Consider the following 19797-nt stretch of genomic DNA (forward strand, 5'->3'; position numbering starts at 1 on the left):
CCAGCAGCGAAGCAACACGTGCTGTCTCGTTCTCACTAACTGTCGCATTCATAAGTAAACAAGAAAAACGCGCAGAGGACTCGCCAGCTGATAGAAACCCTGTCATAGACGCCTCTGAAGAAGGGCTCTCCTAGCTCGTCTCCAGCCCCGCATGCACCACGCCCACGGACTCGCGGCTCTTTGCGCCTCAATTTCTTTTAGTCGAGGCATCCTTGCTCGGTAAAGCCTCCCGATCTACACAACCTAACACAAGAGTGTCTATTGATTCACGCGGCTACAGAGAGACGCCCTGGAGACTGTCTTTCGACTGAGAGCGACTTCAGGCACTCAGCTTCCAGACACCTCAGCCAAAGCCTTCCCATCTATAAAACTCCACATAACCACGTGTATATATATACATATGTCTACGTATATATATTTGGATAAATATGTCTATATATACATATATAAACATATATACGTTTGCATATAAATATATATATATATATATATATTCCGACTTGAGGTGTGACTCTGCGAGCTCCGCCTCCTCTACGGATGCAGATGCGGTCAGATACGTCTCTCGCACGGGGGATTTTTATATTTTTTGAGTGTATTTTTCGCTTCTGGCGACGACGTTGAGGAGTTCGCGTTCGTACTCTGCGCACGCGCGTTCCTTTTGCTCGGTGAGGTCTTGCAGGAGGTGAAGGACTTTGCGTTTTTCGCCAGTCCCTTCGTCCTGGACGGCGCGGAGGTCTGCAAGCTTGTCCGCGGCCTCCGCTTCGTTCTCCCTCGCGCGCGTCGCCTCCAGGGCCCGCAGGTCGTTGACGCGCCGCTCCGCCTTGAGCAGCTCGCCCTCCACTGCCAGGCGGTGCTCCGCGACGCCGCGCTGCAGTGCCTCGATCTCCTCAGAGAGAACTTGCCGCTGCTGCGCGCCCTGTTCTTCCACCTTCTGCAGGTCCTCATGAAGCACCGAGATCTTCCGCTCCTCGGTTCGCCGCGACTGTGAACAAAAAACGGACGGGCGACAAACCGAGGCCGAACACGCATCGATGAACCACGCATATAGATAGATGTTAGATAGATAGATGATAGTCGACAGATCGATAGGTAGATGGACGATGGATAGAGAGAGAGACGAGATAAACGCCGAGCGCAGAAAGAAGCGGCAAAGACGCGCAGGGAACGGGTCGCCTGGTCGAGAGAAGGAAAAGACGAAGATAGCAGAATCAGCAACACAACGGCGTGGGGAAATAAACGCGCGAGAGAGAAAAAACAGAGAGATCGACGAGGCGAGGATGCCATGTGTTGAATGCACAAGACACGCACACACCGACAGAGGCGACGCGAGCAGGAACGGCGCCACGACTGAGCGAGCTGCTGCCTCTCCGTCTTGTGCGGAGTTGTTTTCGGCGAGTCTTGTCAGAGGGAAACAGCAGACGAGACATACACTCTCCAGCTGCTGCCGCGTTTTTTTCAGCTTTTCAATCTCCGCCGCGACCCGCTCGTCCTCCCGACGACTCTGAAGCCACACTCACACAAAGCCCAACTCGCCGTTTTTTATGCAAACGTTCGAAAAAAAGTTAGAGGAGCACAAGATCCTACATTCTCAACAAAGAACAAGGGCCAGAAGAGCCTCTCAGGTGCCGTTTCAGTTTTCGCCTCGAGCATATTCAGGCGTGAGCGTGTCTGTCCTGCGCATCCCGGTATCCCCAGATATTTCTCGCCTTGCCCTGCGCTTTTTCCTGTGCGGCCTTCTTTGCATGCGAGGTGTTTCTTCTATTTCTCACCTGAGCGTCTGAACTCGAGTCGCTCTCTACCAGCCTCTGAAGGTCCGCTTTCCACGCCTTCCACCGCACGCCGAGCTGTGCACACACCGCCAGGCACAGGACGCGCACACCGTAGAGGACTCGAGAGAAAAAAATTGAACGAAATATTGGAGAGACGCCGGCGAGTCGCGAGTGGCTGTTCGTCGCCGAGCGCGCCTGTCGAATCAGTCTCTTCAGATTTACGCATCGCACATTCGACTTGTGATACCCGGACGCACAAAGGCGCCGCTGCTCGCTCGCGCCTAGCGTCGCAGACGTTCGAACCTCACGGCGTCTCCACAGGCGACAGCCGCGAAGACAAACGCGGCTCGGGGGAGAGGAGGCAAACGGACGGAGACACGAAAGGGCGCTGGGCGGCAAGCGACGTGCAGAAATCTCACAGCGAAGACGAGTCCAGCAGAGCAGCGCGAGGCCGCGCCGGCGCGACCGAGCCCGAAGGACGATCGCCCTCTGCCTCTCTTCTCTTTCGGCGCAGGGACAGCACGATAGCGCACAAGAAATCGCAAGGGCTAAAAGAACTGACCAGCCTCTCGTGCGCAGCGAGCCCTGCTGCGTCGCTTCCGCCTCCATCGGAGAGCGAGGCGCTGCCGGCGCCGCGGGAGAACGAAGGCGAAGTCGGCGAATCGAGAGACAGCGAGGCGCTCGTGGAGAACTTGGTGAGAGACAGCCACGCGGCCTGCGAGGCGAACTTCGCGGTCTCGGCGTCTTGCGCGCAGCGCTGAAGAAGACTGTTACACTGCGTGCAGAAAAAAAAGGTCGCGCGGACGCCGATTCAGGGGATGAAGAAACGAAAAGGCGCAGGCACGACGTTCTGAGGGAAGCAGCCGCAGACAAATCAGACGATGGAGAGAAGAAGCGGAAGCGAGGGCACCGAAGAGAAATCGACTGCGGGTGAACGCAGAATAAGGCCGCACAGACACATGGGCAGGCAGTAGGAGCGACGATGGAAAAAAAGGTTTAAAGGGGAAAAAGAGAAACAATTCGAGCAAACTAGATGGAAGAGGAGGCATGCGCAGTTAACAAAAGGTCACTGGCGACGAAGAAAAAAATGGGAAACAGAGAAACGGGTATCGGCAGAACAAGACAAGACCGCGTGGGCACTTGAGCGCATGTGCCAGCAAAAGCGTGGCTACACGGAAACGCGTTTCTCACCGTTCGTGTGGTGATGCGCAGCTCTTCGCCGTGTTGGTTGATCTGAAGAGAAATAAAGAAATTCTCTGAAAACAGTACACTGTCTACGCGGGTGCCTGCTGAACGGTGACAGTGAAATCCCTATCCGTACTTCACGAAGCCGCAAACCTCGCTTTTTTCTGCAGGCGCAGCGTCATCGCTACGAGAGCTCTAAATGTCTATCCCTTCTAATTGGTTTAATTTTCTTACAAACGGCTTTTGGTTTGATGTATTCCCCTCCTACCTCATCCTCCAAGCCTGTTAGCTGCAGTTGCTGGGCGTCGACGTCCTGAAAATAAACAAAAGGGGCACTGCTGACTGCGTCAGAGCGGCAAGCACCGTCGAGCGAGAGACGCGCCGAAACAAGACCCAAACTGACGGAAAAAGACAGAAAAGCAGAAAAGAGAGGATAAACCAGAAAAGACCAGGAAAAAATCCATAAACGGACAGAAACAGACGGGAGAAAAAGGAGTGCAAACGCGTGCGGGGAGGCGGTAACGTCGCATCGGAACGATGAACGAGAATGAGCTCGGAGAAAAAATGACACTAGGCTGAAGACAACACAACATCGCTCTAAAAAAGGAGCTGGCAGTCCTCTGCAGACACCAACCTCCGTCGCGTTTCGGCTCCGCGCGACGCGGCGTCAAATGCGTTCACACCACACTCTACAGCCCAACATCGAGAGAGCTGAGGCACAACACGAGCGTCTCACACAAATTAAGCATGCAACGAGTGCGACGACGCGGAGGCAAAGAGCCCTGAAGAAGGCCTTCGAGGCGCGAACGGCGAGCGCCTTAACTGACCTTCGCGCGCAGAGCGACTCTCTCGCGCAGCGCGTGGATGTCCCCGCGAATCTTCTCGACTTCTGCTTTGCTGATCTGCGAACGCAGCCCCACCAGAAAGAGACAGACGCCGAGGGCAGAGCCGAATGACCGGCAGATAGACAGCGAAGAACGCGCGAAAACGCATGCACTGGCATTGTCGCAATTTTCAACGAAACAGGCTGCGGTTCTACCGCAGCGACGCCAAGCCGCGAGAGCTGCACACGCCACAGGAGAGCCAAGAGACACATGGCCGGGCTCTCGTCAGCTGATAGAGCCGCCTACGGGTCGCTGGGGAGAAGGGAATGAAAACGTGAAGAACGTGTTTTTACCCCTTGTTCCTTGACTTGCGCCTCGAGGCGCTTAGTCTCTGCAGCGACTTGCTGAATCTCGCTCTGCATCGCGCTCCGCCGCTTCTGCTGGGACTCGACCTCCTTTTCCTGAAGAAGAGAAAAAAGAAAAAAGTGGAACATAAAGCGAAACGAACAAGAAAAAAGCGACAGGCCCGCACGCCTGAGAGGCCGCAGGCGTAGTCGCAGAACCAGACTCGAGGGTTCAGCACCGAATATAAGCAAAAAGTGAGAAAACAAACAATCCAAAAGAGAACGCGCTCGTTCTGCGACGCGCAAAGGACGAGGCAGGGCGTCACGAGGGACAGAAGAAGAGACAGAAAAAAAGGGAGCAAACAATGTTCATAACTGACCTGGTGTTCAAAGGCAGTTGTCTGCTGCTTGAGGCCTTCGTTGAGCTTCTCCAAGTCCGCGCGGAGCCGATCGAGCTCCGGCTGCGTCCACGTCGACACAACATAATTTTGAAATTAAACAAATTCTTGCAAAAACAGCCCACTGCCCCAACACGCGATCTGCAAAACGATGCTCGAGGCGATCCTACTTGTACACTTTTTTCGTCGTTAAGAGACGCCCAGGCGCCTCACACACCTGTTCTACGGCGATATCCACGCAAATGGGTAAGTGGGACCCGGCGTGAATATGCCTCCACACGTTGCTGTATGCGTGTTGGAATAATCACATACAAATATAAATGAACATGAATATATGTATATATATTCGAGACCGCCATATATGCGTCAGCGTCTTATCACGGCGACTCCCATATCCCCGGTGCATCTAAACTCTTTACACAGAGGAGACATATATATGGACACACTAGGTACGCGCACACATTTGCGTACGTATATATGGGGATTGTAAACCCGCATCTGTGTCCGCATGCAGGCAAAGGACTTTCGAATTCGAACAACACTCCAAAATCGCATTCCGCGCAGACATCTACACAACTCGCACTCTGAGAAAGCCGGTCTCACAGGCAGCGCGGCGTTGGCTTCCAACTCTGCAGAGATGCTGCGGAGCTCCTGCTGCGCGCGCGTCAGTTGCCGCTCGCGAGCGGAGATGGATTTCTCGAGGTGCTCAACTTCTCCCTCGATCTTGGCATCTGAAGGCAGGCAAGAAAAAAGGGGAAAGGACTGCAGGAAAAAGGATCCAAATTTCTGCTTCATAGGTAGTAAGTATAAGGTTCTCCCTCTCCTCATTCGCATGAATAGCATCACGTGAACGCATCTATATGTATATATATACATGCATAGTTGTCTCCGTCTCCGAATTCGCCTTCGTGTAACCACATATATATATAAACACATAGATAGACATAGAGAAATGGACAGATTTATACATACATACTTATCTGTGACCACACATACGTATGTAAATGTAGATCAGCATGCCTTTATGACATTATATTTGGGTGGGAGCGCGTGCCCGCGGCACCGGCAAAGCGGCGTGTGCGAGAGCGGCATCTCAAAGAAACGACAATCACGGAGAAGGTTGATCGCCAGGCGCCACGGGAAAAAGCGTTTTTCTTACAGAGAGTCTGTTGCAGCGGCGCGAGGTCTCGGCCGCCTCCGGAGTGCGCGTAGTGATGAAGGAGCATGCGGGAGATCATCTGCACACAGCGAAATGGGCACGCAAAGACACTGGAAATCCGAACCTGCGATCGCCAATTCGACTGGAAACAGCAGCCTCCTTAACTTACCTCCGGCACCGTGTAGGAGCTGCGATACCCCACCCCTCACCCCCCCTCCCCGCCGCGCCGCCCCGCCCCCCCCCTCCCACCGTGGGCTGCTTAGGACAGCTAAAAATTTGAGAGTTCAGTACCAGGTAGTCGGGTTTGCTTGAAAGCTGGAGTCATTTTAACTGTTGATTTAGGATGAGCCCAGAACCAATCTGGTAAAACGAACTTTAAAAGGACGCCTTATGCCCTTTGTTCATCTAAGTTGAGGCGGTCAGTTCGAATTTCTCAGCTGCATGTATGTGTCTTTGTGTGTCTGTGTGTGTCTGGGTGTCGCCGCGCACGGCCTCGGCGCGCTGCGGGTTTTACCTCCTCTCCCACTAGGATGCCGCTGCGCATGCGGTCCTCGTGTCTGTCGAGCGACGGATTCAAGATGGAGTCTCTGCTGAAGACCTCAGACTCGTAGATGAGCAGCTCGCAGAGCCACGACAGCGCATGCAGATGCAGCGGCCACTGATGGGCAGAGTTCGGTGCCTGCATCGACGATTTGGCGATCGTGAGGGGGTATCTAGAAACACAAAAAGAGTGAACACCGATGATCCGCAAGGATGCCGACAAAAGCAAAGAAAAACCGAGAACCAGAGGCCTTCGTCTCAAAGCAGTGCAGCCACCAACGGCGAAAGCATAAACCCTAAACCGGAAAAATCGCCGCAGACATGCAAGAAAAACCGGCTGGAGTGAGGCATGGGCGGAGGCACAACAGGAACGGCAAACAAAGAAGAGGCCGTGAAAAGAAACAAAACGCGCAAATTCCAAGGCTGCCAAACACGAGCGAGACCGCCAGACGTACTTGTGACCAAGGACTATATATCTATATTTATAAATATATATTAGTGAATAAATGGAGGCGCAAATAACTGAATATCAGTAAGTGTGTTGCCCTGTCGCACGCATACCCCAGTTCTTTGAAAAGCCGCGGAACTTCTTCGTTAGCGTTTTCATTCGTCACCTGCACGCTGTCGTCGCAGGCCTTCCTGACCAGGCACGAGAGAGGCAGAGGCGCAGCTACCACGACCCCATGCTCCAACAATATAGCCATATATATATACATATAAATAAACCCTATATTCGTAAACATACCCTATATTTGTAACGCTAATATATATTTTTATAGATGTATATATATGCATGTATGATGCACGTATATATGCGTAGATGTATACGTATATAAAGGTAAATAAATATGCGGCGCCACACTGGCATATGCCTTCAAGAATGTGTATGACGACATATGTCTCTCTCTCTTTATATATGTCTATATGTATCTAGAGTGCGACAGCAGACAGAGGGAGGGCGCCGCGGTTGAGCACGCCATTCCTGCTTGCAGAGCAAGAACTCGCGTTAACTCAGGAGGTGCTTTCACATGGATTAAACAGCGTTTGCACAGCGTGGAGACCGCCGCACAAGGGTTCACCAAGTCCCTCTGTTCCTCGAAGTTGAGACGATTGGTTCGCGAACTGCGGACTGGCGAAAACCGCATGTTACCTGAGGAGGTGGCTCCAAATCTCAACGAGGAGACTGCGGGGCGGCGCGGCGAAGACCTTGGGCGACAGCTGCTGCGGAAAGCCTGAGTAGCAGAGGAAGCGGATGAGCGTCTTCACGCTCTCGCGCTTCGCCTCTTCGTTCCCCAGCAGCTGCTGGACACCCCCGGGGCCCTTCTTGCCGCCGCGTCCCACCGCGGCCGCGCCCGCTGAAAAAAAGCGAAAAAAAAAGCCAGATCAGGCGACCGAGGGGCCGGAGACGCAGCGCACACCCGCAGAAAAGCGGCGAGGAAAACAGAGAAAATGACAGAAAGAGAGAAGACGAAGAGCAGGTCTGTGCGGCATCCAAGGCTCAGCGTACGCGAAGATACGGTCTGCGCGCCTGGACGCCACAGACTGATGCACAGATAGATAGATGGATAGACAAACAGAGAGATACAGTGACAGAAAGATAAATGGATAGAGATATGTAGACAGATATAGATAGATATGGAAAGAGAGATGGGGAGATAGGCAGATGGATATATATAGAGATGTAGATCAATACACAGATAGATCGACAAATAGACATATACAGATAGATAAATCAAGAGATAGACAGATACACAGAAAGAGAAGTAGAGAGACAGATACACAGACAAACATGCAGCCACGTGGATAGATACACGTATCAAAAAGGGGACTGAGAGTAAATCTGTACAGTGAAGCGAAGCGGCATATTGCGTAGAGGTCTCAGCATGCGAACGCAGTTGTCTGCCGAGTCCTGGAGCGCCCGAAGGGCTCAAAGGCGATGCGACGTGAAAGCAAAAGCCCCTTTCTTTCCTTCTTTGTTAAAACAAGGCGCACCTGGAAGAAGTGATTTGTAGAAGGAGCACTGTCCCACTTCTCTCCTGACTTTCTCGCGTGCAGATCCGCCAGCTGCCGCAATCATCGAAGTCCCGCCAGTTGCATCGAAGAAGGAATTCCTGGCGTCTCCAACATCTGAAAAAGAGGCAACAGAATCAAGTCTGCCGCTCTCCGTGTTCCTCCTCCTCTCGACCGCGCCTCTACACTTCTGTGGGCACACTCGACTTGTGTCTCATAGGGTTCTACTCGCTGCTAAATGCCCGCCTCCCTTTGTTTCGTTTTTGCTCGGCTCGCTCGCTCCCTCGTCAGCGCCTCAATCCCTCCTGCGTATCATCTCTCCCTGCTCTCTTGCGTCTTCGTGTCACTCTGCAGTGTTTAGAGTCCTGCCGCACTCTCAGAAGTGTGTTTGTTCTCTGCCATTCCTTTTTGTGTTTTTTACAATTTCCCAGGTTTCGCGCTCAGCTCGCCCGGGCGAACTCGGCCTGCCCTCGCAGCCTCGGATGACGCGCCTGTTTTGGTCTCCCCTGCGTCTGCTGCCCAGCACTTTGCTGTCCGCGACTCCACGCCTCTGTGCTGAGTTTTCCATCACTGCGTCCCTTTTTTCTTCTCGTTTCCTTGCTCACCCGGGTTGCCTGCGTACCCTCCGCGCACAGTTTGACCGAAGCCGCGCTCCGCGCCCTCGGCGCCCGCCGCGAAGCGCACCGGGGAGGCGACGGAGGAAAACGAGAAGGGGGGAACAAACGCAGCACCGGAAGACGGAAAGGGCGCAGATCTGTCGATTCTGTAAGGCGAGGTAGCCCGCAAGGGAGAGGAGGGCGGCAAAGCCGAAGACGGCCCACCAGCGGAGAGGCTGTGCAAATCGGAGTCGTGCATGGCGGCAAACAGGAAAGCTAAACAGGCTGAACAAGTCGGGGCATGCAGCGTATGTACACCGCGACGATCACAGCTCAAAACAGAAACTTGACTTTCTAGACCTCAAGTATGCTGAGATATGCGCAGATGAATCGGACAAAACGCGTGTGAAGATTACATCTGCCTTGAGAGGGGCTGTTTGCGCACAGACGTGCGCATACGCCGGAACAGCGAGGAAACGCCTTTAAGCTCGATCTCCAGCTAAACCGCGGGAATCCATTGTGCTCTAGGGAAGCGAAAAAGACGTGGCGATGTGGCAAGATATGAGAGAACCTCAGGAATGACAAACGCCGCGAGAGGGCGCACGAGACATGCGCCGCCGCCCGTGATTTTGTCTCCTCCTGCGAAGGAAAACGGCACTCATCGCTCACGTTGCTGTGGGAGAAAACCGGCGCAACTCGATTCGAGGAAAAACAAAAGAAAGCGAGGAGGAAGAGAGAGAAATGGAGGTCTTTCTTCGCGCTTTGTCTTAACAGAAAAAACGGCGAACGCGACAGCGCACACACGACACACCAACTATGCGCACACAGTGTCTTGCTTGCGCAGGAGCGGAAGAAAAACGACACTCGAGCTATCTCGATACAAATCTCGATTGTTCCATCAAGAAAATAGAATGGAGTATGTTCTGTTTTGCTTTAAATCCGAGAAAAGAAAGCGCGCCTCCTTCTCGTCACGAGGCCGACACGCTTTCGCGTTCTTTGCCACAAAGCCGCCGCCCGACCCCCTCTACACTCTGGCGATCGCGGGATGATACGCGATTCTCCGCGAATTTCGCTTGTCTTGCTTACAATATCGTTTTTTCATCCTTCTGTGTCTTCTTCGCCCCGCGTGCGTCATGCGACTCTCTTTTCGCGTAATTCGGCCGCTTTCTCCGCGTTTTCTGCGCTGCTGCGCGGCCCCCTGACGTGCCTCAGCGTGTGTTGTGGTCATGTCTTCGCAGGGCGACGCGCCCGCGTTTCTCGTCCCTCTTCTTGTTTCTCAGCTTTGTCGGCTTCTCAGATCTTCCAGTCGCCTCTTTTTCGCGTTTCCCAGCCTCTCGAGATCTCTCCCTGCGCCGGCAGCTCCATCGCCTCTCCATGCTGCTCGGGCTACCGCGCATCTGCGCGGTGCTTTGTGTGCTGGAAGTCGACTCGGGACTCGACTCGAGTTTCCTCTTTGACGGTGTCTTGTGAAAACCAGCATCAACAGGAGGGTTTTCTTCCCCTTGCGTCTCCTCCTGCTCGCTTTTCTCTCTAGCGGCGCATGTCTTGTCAACTGCGTCTGCGATTCTTTCTTTCGCCGCTCTCTTCGATGGGGCTGGGTGCGGCTTCGCGCTCCCGTCGCAGCCGTCGCCCTCGCGTTCTCTGCAGGCTCTCCGCTCGTTTTCGCGTTTCTTTCCACCGCACCGGTCTCTCGCAGACCCGCACCCCCTCACCCTTCAGCTGAGATTCTACTTGTCAACACCCTGAGTTGAGGCAGAGTCGGGCTCGCCTGCTGTCGCGCGCAGCTCTCGCTCAAGTCGCCTCCTCTTTCGGTTCGCTTTGTTCGACTGCAACCAGAAGAAACACGCAGTGACCGTTCTTAGGGAGCAGCGAAAGACGAACGCCTCGTCGGACTCCTCTTGTCTGGGGGAAAAAAAAGAGATCGCTTCGAAGAAAAAACTTCGAGGCAGAGCGTGACCAGCCATGGCTCCTCCACCCGCCAGTACGTCCCTCTTTCAGCCTTCCGCTCCTTTGAAGAGTTTGCTTACTTCTCTACCTTGAAGAGAGAATAGACTCTTCTTCTCCTTTGACTGGCTATCTGCGGCGCCCTACCTCAGTCGTGCCCGTTGCGTTCTTCAGCCTGCTCTGCGCATGCGTTCAAGTTGGCGAAGCTTTCTGAATTCTTGAGGCGCGCGGGCCTCGCAGCGGTAGTCCTCTGCCCGAATAGAGCTGTTTGACTTCGTGCTTTCTGCCACTGCTCTGTAACTCACATTCTGTGACCTTAAGCTGCGACACTACTCCTAAGAGGGCGTCGCGGCGCCCGATTTCTCAGTGCTGAAAGTTCAGCGAATCAAGTGTTTTCGCGGCTCGTCGTCGAAGCGCCGGCCGATGACGACTTGCGGCGATGCTTCCCGACCACGGGAGTTCCGCGTCTCATTCGCCACTATTTAACACAAAACTTTTTTCTCAGGCGGCGTCGCCGTGCAGGAGGACGGCACTCTACGGTATTTCGGTACGCCTCTGACGCTCAGGTTCGTACCGATTTTAAGAAAAATCTTGGAAGAATGTTTGGAGAGTTTTTGATGTCTTATGCAAGGCAGGCATCTCAAATTCTGCGCGACATGCCAGGCTTCGCTTTGCGCATCTGTTTGCGGCGATTTACGCATCATAAGGAGACAAGGGGGATGAAGGCTTGCGCCAGGAGTGCCTGACGCCCGCCTCCATTCTGTCGACTCTGCACTCAGGCAGCTTACACAGCCGTTCACAGCGCCTGCAATAGAATCGGGAGCAAGGCATATTATCACCTTCCACATACTCTGCATGTGCAAGCAGCCATATATATGTATATGTACGTAAATATTTATGTTAATATATATGTAAATATATGGAAATAGATGCGTATATATATTTTATCCTTGACGCCCTTTCACTATGTGCAGACTCCGTCTGTTGGTGTGGTTTGCCTGGCTTCTGAGCGCGGTCGTCTTCGTTTTTCTTCTGTCTTTCATTTCAGAGAATGGCGCCTGCCGCTCAGCGAGGCTCGAGGCCTGCTGAAGTCCTCCGCGGAAACGGAATTTTTGCCTCTCGCCTCACTCGCGCGCCTCGTAAATTCTCGGAAACAACGCAGTTGCCGCATGTCCTCGCAAAAAGATACTCGCAGTGGCAGCGACGCTCGACTCTTTAGACTAAGCAGCAGTCCAAGACATAACCATATCCCTCATAGGCTTGGGCCCAGACACACCTCTATATCTTCACGAATATATATATATATATTTATGTAAATAGTCATCCACGGCGATGCGCAAGTCTATCAAAGTGAGATTCACCGCACTTCGGCTGGTTTCTGCACCTCAAACGGCATTTTATCGATTCTTTGTTTCAGGCGACACATGCGAATCTCCAAGCCGCGAAAACCGCGGCCGATGTGGCGATCCTCGGCGTGGTGTCAGACGTCGGCGCCCAGCGTCCTACTGAGAAGGGTAAGGTCCTCTCGTTAAGAATCTTTCGTGGATGTGCGTCCATGCTTTGCGACAGCTGCTGCTGTTCGCATCCGCGTCCGTGTCTCTCTTGGGCCGTTTACACGCTTCAGTTTTTTCTCATCGATCTGCCTCCCCTCCCTCCCCGCCCTTCCCTCCTGCAGACTGTGGAGAGCTTTTGCGTCGCCGCTGGGGAACTCGGATGGAGAATGAGCGCGCCACAGTCCAGTTGAGCTGCTGATTGTCTGGTTTTTCTTCATTCAGTGCAAGCTTATCACGAAACGTTCACTTTGCTAGTCGCCTTCTTGATGGTCGTCTGTACGGAATACTTAGGACTCTCCCTTTACATGACCATACTGCATTTGGCAATGAACGTTTCATCTTGACTGGTATACATATCAGCTGTGTTGGCTGGTGCCTCTCGTGGTACGTTTCGCGTTCGCAGGCTGCACGTGGGCCTGGACGCTCTGGGACCTGCAGTAAGTCTTTTGCGGAGTTTCTCGACGACTTTCAGTCGCTTTTTCTCTCCGCCGAGGCGGGCATTTCTTACTTTCTTTCGCTGTCTGGTTTTCTCCCTTGCGCGGTTTCAGTCGGCTTGCGTCACATAGGTCGTAAACACCTCGATCATCTCGCTCTCGCTGGCAGCGTCGGCGGCCTTCGCTCTGCCGCGCATCTTGTTCACTCTGCGACGCGCCCGGTTCGCTGGCCTCTGTGTGCTGCAGAGAAACGAAGGTCAAGCTGCTTCTCCGAGGCGAAGGGCTCTGCAAGGCGCTGTAGTGAGAAAACAGACGTTTTGTCGTTGCGGTCGCGCTGTTTCTGCCTTCATGTCTCTCTGTTGCGGCCGCTGCGCGCAACCGGTCTCGCTTCTTCGCCTGAGGCTTATCCTCGCGAGGAGTGTCGTTTTTTCATCCTCTGCGACGTTGCGTTTTTCTTCGCTTTTCTCTCTGTGCTGTGTCTGGGTCGCCGTCGGCGAACGCACTCACGCGAGCCTCGCGGCGCACGCGCTGTCGCATGCAAGGCACGCCTTGCCTGACTTACGAATTCCAACGTCTTCACAGGATTCAGACGCACAGCTATAGTTATATTCATATATATGTAGGTGTGTATATATGTAATTGTTTGTAGGTAGACATGTATATATGTATATTTGTTCATATGTACATATATTTTCCTGTATAAATATGTATAGTGAAATGTGAGGATGCCTGAGCGAGAGTAGGGGTCGCGTGTATGCCTAGCGGTGGTCCTCCGCGCGGCCTGCGTCGCCTGCCTCGAGGCTGCGCGGTTCCGCGGCAGCCCCCGCATGGCTTTCTTCATTTCTGGCTTTTGTTTCAGCAGCGAGAGTGTCAAGCCTGGGATGCTGGTCGCCGTCTTGAACCCGACGCTGTTGGAACCGAACCCGCAGTATGACAGCCGCTGCGTGGCCGTTGACAAAGTTGACCATGTGCTTCTGGTGAGCCGCAGACGCACTCGACAGCTGCGGGTGTCTGGAAGCCGCTGCTTTTCCTTCCGCAGCGAGCCGCAGTCTCGCGATGTTTTTTACGCATGTGTGTGCGTGTTGGTGCACGTAGCGGCCCATATACGCCAATGCATATATATATATATATATATATATATATATATATATATATGCATATATCTGTTTGTGTGTGCGTGTGGATGTATGCACGGCTGAGTGTGTGGACGCTCTGAAGGCTTTTTTCTCCAGACAGCGAATGTTCCGTCCCGTTCGTCCGCGTTGTGTCGGACAACGCCGCTCATAGGGTATCATCTGCAAAGTTTCGTCTATAAAAAGACCTGTGTTTGTCCAATTTTTCGGAGAAAAGGAAAGAAGAGAGCGAGTTCCGAGTTGATCTTGAGCCTCCGTGGAGGCGGTCTGTGCAGGCAGACGCTTCTGTCGCCTGTGCGGCCCCCTGCTTTTTGCGTTTTAATCGATTTGTTTTTCCTTTTTTCGCAGATCGGCGGGGTGAACGGCGTGATGCGATGCGGGGCGATGACGAAGAAGCAGACGCCTTGCAGCATGATGGTCTTCGTGTGAGTTTAAAAATCAGAATTTAGCGCACTCAAAAGCCCCGCCTTCTCTCGGATTCTGGATGCCTAAAGCCTTCACGCAGAGAGAAATCATGTGGCGTTGTCCGACACAACGCGGACGAACGGGACGGAACATTCGCTGTCCTCTCAAGGCACGACAGAAAGTCGCTGCGGAGATCTGAAGTCCGCAGTCAGCGCTTGTCCTCTTAGCTCGCCGCCATTTATACCGGCTTCGCTTCTGTTTTTTCATTTTGCTGCGTTTCCTGTCTTCCACGCAGACCCACGATGGGCGAGTTCTGCCGCTTCCACGTTTCGTCGCGCGCCGCCAGATCGCAAGACGCGCGCGTCAAGAGCCGGATTGCGTCTTCCTCTTCTTCTTCATCCGCTTCTTCCTCCTCTGTGTTGTCCTCTTCTGGCGCTTCTGCTGCGTCCGTTCAGCGCGTTAAGTTGCAGGGCGAAGCCTCGAAACCCGCGGCCTCGACGCCTGCGCTCCTCGCGCCGCACCGCCGGCTTCTGCACGGCTCAGGTGTACATACAGCCGGGCTTGACAGCGGGCGCGTTAAGATGGACCCCAGCTCGCTTGCTTCTGCATCGGGAGAGCGCGACGCCCGGAGCCGAAGTGCGGGTTTTTCGTTCTCCTCCGCCTCTTTGAAGCTGAAGGAGAACGAGGAGTCGCGGGAGCGCCAGGAGGCAAGAATTGCGCTTCTTCTTCGAGCGAACCCGGCACTGCGAAGTAAGCACCCTGCACACTGAGTCGACAGCCGGGGCGGCGGAGGGGGGTGGGGCTGCGGTCAGCGCATAACTGTGTGCGTCTCTTGCATCCTGCAGGGGATCGACTAGCGTTTTTCCGCAGCAGACGAGGGCGAGGCTGCCACGTGTCTGGCATTCTTTTCAGCGCGCGATATGAGTCACGCAGCCGCACCTGTGACGGGTTTGAGGCTCGAGGGGCGGCTGTGGCTATACGGTGCTGGCGTGGTGTGCTCTGTTCAGAGGCAAACGACAAAGTCGCGCAGGAACGCCAGCTGCGCGAGGCCGGCGGGGTGGAGAGGGAGAAGAAACCTGCGGCGCCGCCCACCATGGCCTTTGCGCGGCTCAAAAAGAGCGTCGAGCCTTCTGCCTCGGCCTCCGCCTCAGCGCTCCCCCAGAGAGAGTCTCCGTCGCTCCCCGCGGCGGCGTCCACGACTCTCTCCTCGCATCACCCTGTGGAGGCGTCGCCGCCTTCGAGTGGCGTCAAAAAGGAAGTCGCTGACGCGCAGACTGTGCGCGCGAGCAGCGCGTCTCCCCCGCCGCGTCTCGGCGCCGCGAAAGTGGAACGCGCCGCAGTCGCGGCGACCCACCCCAAACGCGACGCCGCGGCGCCGCTGCCTCCGCGGCCGCCGGCCGGCGGCGGGGGCCTAGTGAAGAAGGAGAAAAGAGACGCAGGGACGATGCTGATGGAGCACCTGAGCGCGGAGCAGAAGAAGGATCTCTCTGCGCTCTCCAACGAGTTCGTGCGACGGCGCTACCTCCGGCTCTTCTACGAAATTAACAATGACCAGGTACGCCTTCTTGCACACATACCCTCGCTTGACTCGCCGCTGCGCCGGCGCTTCAGTTGGGCGTCGCCCTCTGCGGCTTAAGCGAAGAAGTCGCTTTCCGCGCCTCGAGTCAACAGACTGCCCAACAGACACACAGCGAGGAAGAGAAACTGCGAGACAGGTCTGCACACACGAGTGTCCCCGCATAGACAGTTGCATGAAGGGTCGCCAAAGAGAGAGGCAAGTCGAGAGGCAGCGCGACAGAGGCAGAAGACGAGACACTTGCATAGGCACCCACAACGGGTCTCGTCTCCAGAGAGACAGAGAGAGGGACATCCCCGCCATGCGCTGCCGTGGTGTGCATCCATGTGCCTGCCTTGCGCGATGTCTGGATGGGAGGCGCGTGGTGATAAATACGGCTGCAGCTGTGGCGGCGGACTGTGGGTTCCTCAGAACACGCCAGGCAATCGGAGTTTATTCGACGAGCTGAGCTCCGTGCGCATGGAGATGAAGTCCTTCACTCGGCAGGATTTTCAGGTCATGGGCCTTGTCGACCTCATGCCGCCTCTTTGCCTGCACCCTGACCAGGTGAGAGTTTAGAAATCAGCGAAGGCCTCGGCGAAGGCGCGGAACTGAACCTGCCGGCGCTGCCTGGCTCGGGGTTGCTTCGTGGCTATCGCATCAACTGCGTCTTTGTTTTCTCCATTTTGTTTGCGAGCTTTTGCCTCTCGGCGTCCTCTCTGCAGACGATCGCGGAGCTCGCGCTGGTCATCTGGCGCGCCGCGCACTTCCGCCTGCAGGCGACGGTTAATTCAGGGCCTGCTGTGCTTCCTGCCTCGCCGGCGCCTTCTGCGCTCGCCGCGGCCGGCGCGCCTGAGAAGAGGAACCTGCGCGCGGATGAGGTGAACCGCCGCCTCGCCGTTGACCTAGGGAGCGTGAAAGACATCTTCAAAAAGCGCCAGAAGGAAGAGAAGAAGCGACAGCGCGAGATGGACAGAGAGCGCGCAGAGACCGAAAAACGAGTCAGGCAGAGGGAACGCGAGGACGCTAAGCACGCGATCGCCGCACCGCTGGCCGCGCGGTCCGCCGCCAGTGTACAGACACCCGCAGACCGAGAGAAGCAGAAGGAAATGCTACAGGAAATCATGAGTGTGCGGTCCAACATCCAGGCGCACGTCGAGAAGGTAACGACCTCACAGTCGCGGAACCCAGCCGGCTGTCTTTCATCTCTCGCCTGCAGATGAAACAGCGATTCAAAGGGCCCTGTGTGCATGTGCTTGGATCTGTGCGCAAGCGACGCTGACGCTTGCTTGATCGCGCATTTTTCGGCGGCGTTCAGGACGCGTTCTCGCAAGGTTGAGCCACCATGTCGTCCAAGAACAGCGGCGCGTGTAAAAGCTGTTTATTGCCTCTTTTTGTTCGCATTTACATCTACTGTTTTTAGATTGATGCCAAGGCATACAAACCTACACGCTAACATATATATATATATATAAATATTTTTCAATAAATATATATTTTTTTTGATACAGTTTTTGCAGTTTGTAGATGTGCTTACTATAGGGTGAGACGGAGAACTCTCGCGCATGTGGCCATGAGGCAGCGAAATTACGTGGCGTTTTCAGGCGGATTTTGAGGAGGAGCAGCAAATTCTCAAGATGTTGGAGAAGCAAGATGCGCGCGAGGAGTTCAAACAGAGCATCAAAGAGATCCAAATTGAAGCCTTTTTTTGCACCGAGGTAATTGGTTTTTCCTTTTCGTTTTTATTACTCGTGGTCCCGTTGCATGGACCTCCGCGTCTCGTGTGTTTTCGTGTGTTTGCTCAGTTGTTTGCAGTTTTCGCTCTTGTGTTCTTTTTGTTTGCGCGATTCTATTCGTTCGTCTAGCGTGGTTCCTCCCTCTCATCGACTGGTCGTATCTCACGTGAAGTTTTGCATCCGCTGCATTTCATCATGTCTGGCAGCATGGCACTTCTTCCGTCTCGCTCTTGTCTTCATTTTATCTTTGCATTTCCGCTCTAGAGCGGTTCGCTGAGTGCGGTGGTGCGCGGTGTTTTCACTTCTCGCCTGGCAAGAGGGCAGCTGTCTCTTTCGCTTGTGTGGAGGACTCCAGTCAGGTCGGTCTTTCTGCACGTTGTTGGCCGCGGTTGCTGCTTGTGCTTCGCCCTCAGTGCAACGAATACTGCGACAAAATGAACCCCGTGTGCAGACAAGCCGGGCACAAAATCGAAAGGCGGAAGGCGCCGAAGCGCTTCTTCCGCTGCCCCGAGTGTATGTACAGCCCCATCATCGCCATCGGCCACACCCTCCCCGATGGCTGCCCAAAGTAGGAAAGACAAAGATTCGTCATGCTTGTGTGTCTCCTCTCACGACGTTTTTTCGCCAGCGCGCGTGGGATTTACCTTTTTTCGGGTTTCGCGGAGTCGCCGGTGGCTTGGCTTCCAGCGCCGAGCTCGTGGTCCTGCAGTGCAGCTCTGCGGAAAGGCGCGTTTCCCTGCGACGCTTCGAGCATCAAACGGAAGTGTCACTGCTTCAACAGGCAAAAGGTTTTCACACAGTGTCTGGCAGCCTCGCGTCTGAGACGAGTGACTGTCTCCCTAGGATGTTTAAGGAATGCTAGAGGACTTTTCTTTTAGATACCTATTATGCAAAGTTTTAACAGAGGACTCAAAGCGTATGGATGTTTTTTTTTCAGTGCTAAAATGCAAGTTCAAAAATTTCTTGTATTAAATAAGAAATCGCTTGTTCCTCTCCGGCCTGTTGTGGTGCCCCTCTTCCCCCCCTCCCCTCCCCCTGCGGCGAGTCTTGGTGTCGTTTCATCTCGCGCGGGTTTCTCTTGGTTTTTGATGGTTTGGTGCGACGCTCGAGTCTCGACGCTCTCGGAGTTTTGCCGTAAATTTGCTTCGCAGGTGCAGAGTCGCTCTCGCAAATCTTCTTCTTCCTGCCGTCTCCGCGTATAAGCCGAAAGCCCTCAAGCCTCTGGATCACGAGAAGCTGACCATCACGTAAGTCTCTTCATGATGCATTCTTTTCGCTTTGCGCTGGGCTGACAGCACCCACTGGACCTCGTGATGTCTCTATCTCTCTCTTCTCTCTCTCTCTTCGCCCTTCATTTGCGTCTTTTTAAGGCCTCTCTGAACTCTCCACGCCAGTTCTTCCCTCCTCGTCTCTCTCGGCTCGCACTTCCTCCTGCTGTGCGTCTTTTATCTTTCTGCTTCTTTGCTGGTGTTTGCCCGCAGCGGAGATGATGAAGATCCTCGCTGTCGCTCGCGGGTCGTCAAAGCGGCGCGGCAGCCCTCCTTCTCAGACGACTGGGACGACGACTCAGAGAACCTGCGCGTCACTGAAAACGCCTTGGAAACTTAACTGAGGGGCCCCTACAAAAGAGAGTTAATGTGGGAGTATTTCGTTTTTAGATTATTTTGTGCCGTGATGACGACGCGGGCAAGCGCGCGCCTTCGTGAAAGGGTTTTAGGGTAAAATAGTGCACGAACAGCGCCCTAAAATTCCTTTGTTGCATGAATGACCATCTCGTCGCCACATGCAGGGCGAGCTGCGGGCGTGTAAGAAACTGATCCACCGCGAGAGGGAGCTGAGGCAGCGCGCAAGAAAGAGTACGGATGGTAGGAAGCCTGAAGCACGAGGCGGAGGCCATCGACGCATGCCGCCAAAGAAGGAAACCGCAGAGGGATGACGTGTCTCATGTTTGCGTTTAGACTTCGGGTTCCACCGTTATATGAGAGAGCACGGGCATCGTTTGCGCCCCGTACCAAAAAGAATTGTTTTTGTCTCGGCATCGCTTCGCATTGTCACTTCATGTATGGGTCGCCGTCGCGTGCGACTCCCGATGCCTCCACGCCGAAAATGTTGTGTAACGCAGAGCAACGGAAGCCTTTGTTTTTCGAAAAAAACATTGAATGGTTTACGTCGCAGACTTGCTCGAAAAGGTCACGCGCCCGGTGCAGGCCTG

At 54.3% G+C, this 19797-nt stretch overlaps 2 protein-coding genes across 2 annotated transcripts; one reads left to right on the plus strand and one right to left on the minus strand.

Annotated features, from left to right (window-relative positions):
- Nucleotides 1-577: 577 nt before the first annotated feature.
- On the minus strand, nucleotides 578-9084 carry BESB_085320 (HEC/Ndc80p family protein; the record flags this gene model as incomplete). Its single annotated transcript, XM_029366882.1, has 16 exons — nucleotides 578-982; nucleotides 1430-1501; nucleotides 1770-1844; nucleotides 2332-2544; nucleotides 2961-3002; nucleotides 3223-3267; nucleotides 3782-3856; nucleotides 4132-4239; nucleotides 4503-4583; nucleotides 5124-5251; nucleotides 5680-5758; nucleotides 6194-6392; nucleotides 6781-6858; nucleotides 7370-7574; nucleotides 8212-8346; nucleotides 8835-9084. The coding sequence occupies 16 exons, from the start codon at nucleotides 9082-9084 to the stop codon at nucleotides 578-580; spliced, it is 2190 nt and encodes a 729-aa protein (XP_029217342.1).
- A 1703-nt stretch (nucleotides 9085-10787) lies between these two features.
- BESB_085330 (uncharacterized protein) lies at nucleotides 10788-19193 on the plus strand (the record flags this gene model as incomplete). The annotated part of the gene is made up of 16 exons (XM_029366883.1): nucleotides 10788-10806; nucleotides 11275-11335; nucleotides 11818-11908; nucleotides 12187-12283; nucleotides 12726-12759; nucleotides 13003-13056; nucleotides 13616-13733; nucleotides 14238-14314; nucleotides 14590-15044; nucleotides 15302-15849; nucleotides 16282-16416; nucleotides 16575-17012; nucleotides 17454-17567; nucleotides 17999-18153; nucleotides 18737-18832; nucleotides 19067-19193. The coding sequence occupies 16 exons, from the start codon at nucleotides 10788-10790 to the stop codon at nucleotides 19191-19193; spliced, it is 2619 nt and encodes an 872-aa protein (XP_029217343.1).
- Nucleotides 19194-19797: the final 604 nt, after the last annotated feature.

Source organism: Besnoitia besnoiti, chromosome VIII, assembly GCF_002563875.1.
Source record: "Besnoitia besnoiti strain Bb-Ger1 chromosome VIII, whole genome shotgun sequence".
NCBI classification, from domain to species: Eukaryota; Apicomplexa; class Conoidasida; order Eucoccidiorida; family Sarcocystidae; genus Besnoitia; species Besnoitia besnoiti.